This window comes from Camelina sativa, chromosome 15, assembly GCF_000633955.1.
Source record: "Camelina sativa cultivar DH55 chromosome 15, Cs, whole genome shotgun sequence".
In the NCBI taxonomy this organism is placed as follows: domain Eukaryota; kingdom Viridiplantae; phylum Streptophyta; class Magnoliopsida; order Brassicales; family Brassicaceae; genus Camelina; species Camelina sativa.
The window spans coordinates 19839294-19844374 of record NC_025699.1 but is presented as its reverse complement, the minus strand read 5'-3'; the positions used below and the strand labels follow the sequence as shown (position 1 = coordinate 19844374).

The 5081-nt window shown below is 38.8% G+C and overlaps 2 protein-coding genes across 2 annotated transcripts; both read right to left on the bottom strand.

Moving 5' to 3' along the window:
- Window positions 12-4460, bottom strand: LOC104747237. Its single transcript, XM_010468835.2, has 2 exons — window positions 3069-4460; window positions 12-1840 (listed from the first exon to the last, which is right to left on the bottom strand). The coding sequence occupies exon 2, from the start codon at window positions 1510-1512 to the stop codon at window positions 364-366; it is 1149 nt and encodes a 382-aa protein (XP_010467137.1). The 5' UTR covers window positions 1513-1840; window positions 3069-4460; the 3' UTR covers window positions 12-363.
- Window positions 3376-4319, bottom strand: LOC109129130 (F-box protein At2g14290-like). Its single transcript, XM_019236769.1, has 3 exons — window positions 4218-4319; window positions 4031-4083; window positions 3376-3940 (listed from the first exon to the last, which is right to left on the bottom strand). The coding sequence occupies exons 1-3, from the start codon at window positions 4317-4319 to the stop codon at window positions 3376-3378; spliced, it is 720 nt and encodes a 239-aa protein (XP_019092314.1).

The following is a 5081-nucleotide window of genomic DNA, read 5'->3' as shown; positions in this document are numbered from 1 at the left end:
AAGTGCATCCTCTCGTCTTTTCCAATACCACCTACCTAACTTTTTCGTAATAAACTCAATGAGATATGTGATGGGATAACCTTTGGCTTTCTTTAGCATGGAGTTGATAGATTCCGCAATGTTGCTAGTCTTGATGTTGTATCTATCTCCTGGACAGTAAACCCGAGACCATAAAGCTGGATATGCCTCATTCAAGTACGCTGCAAGGGCCGGATTTACGTTAGTAAGGAAAGCCATGTAGCGGTTGTAATCATCATGCGTATGCGCATATGCTGCCCCTTTGGCCAAGTACATCAGTTGCTTCCCATGGAAATTAGAAATTATGTTTTGTTGGAGATGGTAGTAACATATCCCTCTTGTTGCTCATGGCATAACATTGCGACATGCTTTAGCTATTGAACTGCACCTGTCTGAAACTACTACCAGTGGATATTCATCCAAGATACACTCACTTAATTTGGTGAAAAACCAATCCCATGAACCATCACACTCCGAGTCGACAATTCCAAAAGCCAACGGAAATATCTGAAAGTTACCATCATGTGCGCAAGCGACTAGCAATACACCTTCATACTTTCCGGTGAGATGGGTCCCATCAACCACAATAACTCGCCTCACGTAATTGAAACCATGGATTGAAACATCAAAAGATAGGAAAAGGTACTTAAACCTATGCTCGTCATCAACAACAAGGTCAACAACACTTCCCGGGTTTGACTGCTCTATTTTTCTAAGACAATAAGGCAACTTCGCATATCCAGATTCGGCGTTTCCTCTCACATATTCCGACGCATATTGTAAAGCCCTGTACGAATTTGTGTAATCCAATGTCATGCCGAACATTGTCCTCATTGAATATTTGATATGTTGTGGGACAACACTATCTACTATTCCTACCCGGTCTACAAAAAGCATCCCAATATATTTGGAGGTGCAACGCCTACGGTGAGCTACGCGGTTCACAATAGAACATGTATGCACGTTCAGATATTTGGTGACCCAAAAAGTGGTTGGATCATTCTTCATAGTGGCCACGACCCTCCACGTGCATCCTGGCACAGAGCATATTGCCACCAACCGAGACTTTGTGGACTTCTTAATTTTGAAAGAGAATTTTAACATAATAGCGGTCAAACGCACCTCTATTATGACATCATGTTTGCATGGAAAGCATTGACCTACTTTCAGTTGGTCTATCCAAGGATTATTTAACTGTCCATGAATACCACCAACAAACGGTTTCCCTTCTTCAGCATCTACATCCAAGTGATCTCCATCTTCATCGTCATCTTCATCTTCAAATTTTCCGTCCTCACTGTAATCGAAATCCATGTCATCAACATCTTTCGGCTTCTCATATGTAGTATCATGGAGTGCTTCTTGACATTCTTCTACACATTCATCCGCACCTGGATCTACATTGTCACCAAATTCATCCGTTGGCTCCCCATCGTCTAAAGAACGAGAGTTGTTTATATCATTAACACATTCTTTAACCGGCTGTCCATCCATGCATCGCGTAGAGACGCAAAGACGAACAACATTCCTACTACTAAAATCTATCAAGTTCTAAACTGATCTATCATTTGTGACATAGACAGGAGGGTTATCTTGGGGCAATTGCTGAAGCATCATCTCTGTTAAGGGATACGATAACTGAACCATCTCTGTTTCTTTGTCAATCAGATAATCTTCTACAGCCATTTCAAGAAGCTCAGCGTATGTACAACCGTGTCACAAAAAAAACATTCTCCCACCTTTGCGTCCATCCATATCAAAATGTCAAGACCCATTTCTCGTCATCCATACTCCGAAAACAACAGGTATTTGCGCCATTTACCTGAAAGAGTAAGCAGCAAGTCAAATACTCATTACATAGTTGACTATCCGTAGAAGTCTTAAATCAATTACCTAGATGCCTAACAAAACCAAAAACATGATTGATCCAAAAGTATAATATATTATCATGAAAAAAATAGACATAGGCAAGTACATAACCGATACAAAACAAATGAACTACTAAATCAATAAGAAAATTTATAAATTTCAATTAAACACTATTTCAATTATCTGCCGTTAAGGGTTGCGGCATCAAATCGAATATAGTGATAATGTTACAGAGAAGATGGTGGAAGACATGTTAAAGAGGGGTCTAGATTTCTATCTAACAACACAGGTGCACGACGGCCACTGGCCAAGAGATTATTGTGGCCTATGTTTCTTCTCCCAGGACTGGTTAGTTATTTAGTTTCGTTCACTAAGCTTTCTTTTGCAAATTTTGCTGAAAACTTGACGAAAATGAACTCTGATTACAGATTGCACTCTCCATAACTTGGCTCATCTTTTTACTTGGATCTGCTAATTCTGTGTCTGTAAAGAAAGGTACTTGGAGTTTTTAAATGGTCTGGAAGTAACCCATTTCCTCCTGAGATATGGCTTATTCCGTATTTCCTGCCAATCCATCCAGGTGCTCATATATATATGCTGATTTACAATTTCATCTGCTGTCAACTTTCTCAGATACTGTTTAAGGTCATTATTTTCTCAGTCTTCCTTTGTTGGTCGACTGACTACTTATACAAAGGAAGTGCCTCTCTCATAATCAATTCTTGGTTCAATGACTATCCAATAATATGCAGAATGGCAACCCAAAGGTGATGTAACCATGCATATATCTGTTTTGTATTCTTTATGCTTCTATAGGAGGTTCCACTATATTAATTGGGCTTTAGATATAGTTATATTGGTAAGGAGATATCCATAGGGCATTATCTCAGACTTTATGAAATGGAATATCATCAATGATGGACAACTCAAATGAAGTAATCTCAGAAAAAAATTGTAATTCTGTTCATAGCTTGTAAACTTCTCTACTTTCACGCTTGTTCAAAACACACTTATTAAATGTTTCAATTGTGTGCGCATTTAAAATGATGGATATGGTTTTCTTTTGCTACAGCTTGTTTTGTAGTTCTTGTGTATATATGTATTAATTGGCAAGATAACCAAAAGCTGGGCCTGAAAATTCTACTTATAAAGTGGTTAAGAAAAGCATGTTCTTAACTTACTTTATGATGAGAAGGAGAACGCATTCCTCTTTTTAAACGTTCTTCCAGATAGAGAAAATCCATCGAGCATCCTTGAGACTCATGCTGGAGGGAGCAGGGAAGGGCTCGAGGGTCTTGGTTGAAAGATTGAAGACACAGATGTCCACCTCATTAGGGGGAAGGACATGGGCGACTTTCTTCCAGTTGATCTTGGACCGGATAAGGTTATAATGAGTGAAATAGATGGAGTTTTGTTTGATACCAAGGGTATTGTTAGCAGGCACAGTGATACCCAAGTCGAGAAGCAGGGCCTCATCACCAAGAGAATCTACGTCAAGAAGATCAGGCATGTGGTCGTCTGGTCAGCATTAGGATCCATCTTGTAGATGCGGAAGGCCCGTTCGCTACTTTCAGAGGTTGTGCTCGTTGTGACCAACAAAACCTCTCCTGCTGTAGTAACAGCGATGCTAAAATAACAATCATATCCAAGAGGAGCAAACGTTGGGGATGGGTAAGTGTCACTCCTCGTGAGTTCTTCGAAACCTTGCTGCCTAGAAAAATCTATGACTCGAATGAAACTACGCGTCGTTAAAATGTATAGACGGTAACCCCGAAGAACCAGACGTACTAGGCCAGTTAACATCCTGGGGATACCATATGTAATCCGAATGAGATCGTAATGAGCATTCCCTTTCTTGTAAAACCCTAAAAAACAAACAGGGGCGTCAAAGAACCACACTAAAGCCAACTCTTGCGTCTTCTCGTCTACCCACAGACGTCCCCTAATCTCATCAGCGTATAATGAGTAAACAGAGCCACTAGTTAATTCCCATTCAAACTCCCTATCTCTATCTTCCATACGCTCAGAGCAGAGTCGTTTGATAGGAGCGACTCTAATGGAGGAAGATCAATCCTATTCCCAGTACTAAACACATCTATAATATATAATCTGGATCGAGAATCTAGCATCAGGAACCATTTACCGCAGCTTGCCAGGAATCGACTCCCTGAAGTACATTTTCTCCCAGCTGCTCTCCTGTAAACCATAACTTTTTCGTATGGGTTGTACAGCACGCAATCAGTACCGTCTTCAGGAAAAAGCATTAGCCATGGAGATCCGCTTTTCCGGGGAACTGTTTGTTTCGAAACAGAATACCAGTAGGAACAAACCATCTTAGCTCGATGGAAATCCACAAAGCTCAAACGTTCAAACAGAGATATGATGATATCGAGGGGGAGATTCGACCAGTTACTAGGGTTACGAGTCTCCATGGTGTTGATAAGAGAGACTGGTCCCAGGTTTTTCAGGAAGAGCTCTCTCTAAAACTCTTGTTGATGCTCTTCTTCAGACAAGACTCATGAGTTTTCTGACAGCCTGGATCCACCAGAACGTAGCTTTTGGGAAATCAGACGAGTTATACCTTAATGATGTGGTCCTTAGACCTTTAGTGACATAGAAGATTTTAAACCCCTTAAATATTGAGATATTCATTATAAACCGCATACTAAATATTTATGAAAAACTCCATAAATTTAATTTTAATGACAAAACCTCTCAACTAAATTATTAATATAAAAAATGCCCCTCAAGTAAATATCCGTTAATAAGAAGAAAAAAAAAACCCTCCTACTAAAAACGTATGTTGTTGAATTGGTACTCTGGATTTTTGTATGATTAAAAAAGTCACATAGATATTTCCTTTAGACATAAACGACGCAGTAATATTTCGAAAACAGCATAAAATTTCAATAGTTTTTTTTTAAACAAGCATTCATCTATCACAGTAAAGTTTCAATAGTTTCTAATATCGATATACAAATTTTAAACTCGTGTAAAGTGTAAGCCATCATTTGATCTCGTGCTTCTCTTTCATATACGTTAAAGTTTTAAAATTATTCTATAGCAAAATTGTAAATCGTAATCATTTTGTTTAACTCTATTAGCTTTGGTGCTTATGTTGAAAGAATAGACGGTAAACTTGCTTCTTAATTGTGTTTCTATGTTTTAATTTTTTTTTTTTTTTTTTTTTTTTT

Excerpts from the sequence above, each read along its gene's own strand:
- LOC109129130 (XM_019236769.1), bottom strand. The coding sequence starts at position 4,319 with ATGGAGACTCGTAACCCTAGTAACTGGTCGAATCTCCCCCTCGATATC. Across the intron at positions 4,084-4,217 it reads ATTTCCATCGAGCTAAGATG|GAGAGCAGCTGGGAGAAAAT; the intron begins GTTTGTTCCTAC and ends TATGGTTTACAG. Across the intron at positions 3,941-4,030 it reads TCGATTCCTGGCAAGCTGCG|AGTCGCTCCTATCAAACGAC; the intron begins GTAAATGGTTCC and ends TTCCTCCATTAG.
- LOC104747237 (XM_010468835.2), bottom strand. The coding sequence starts at position 1,512 with ATGGATGGACAGCCGGTTAAAGAATGTGTTAATGATATAAACAACTCT.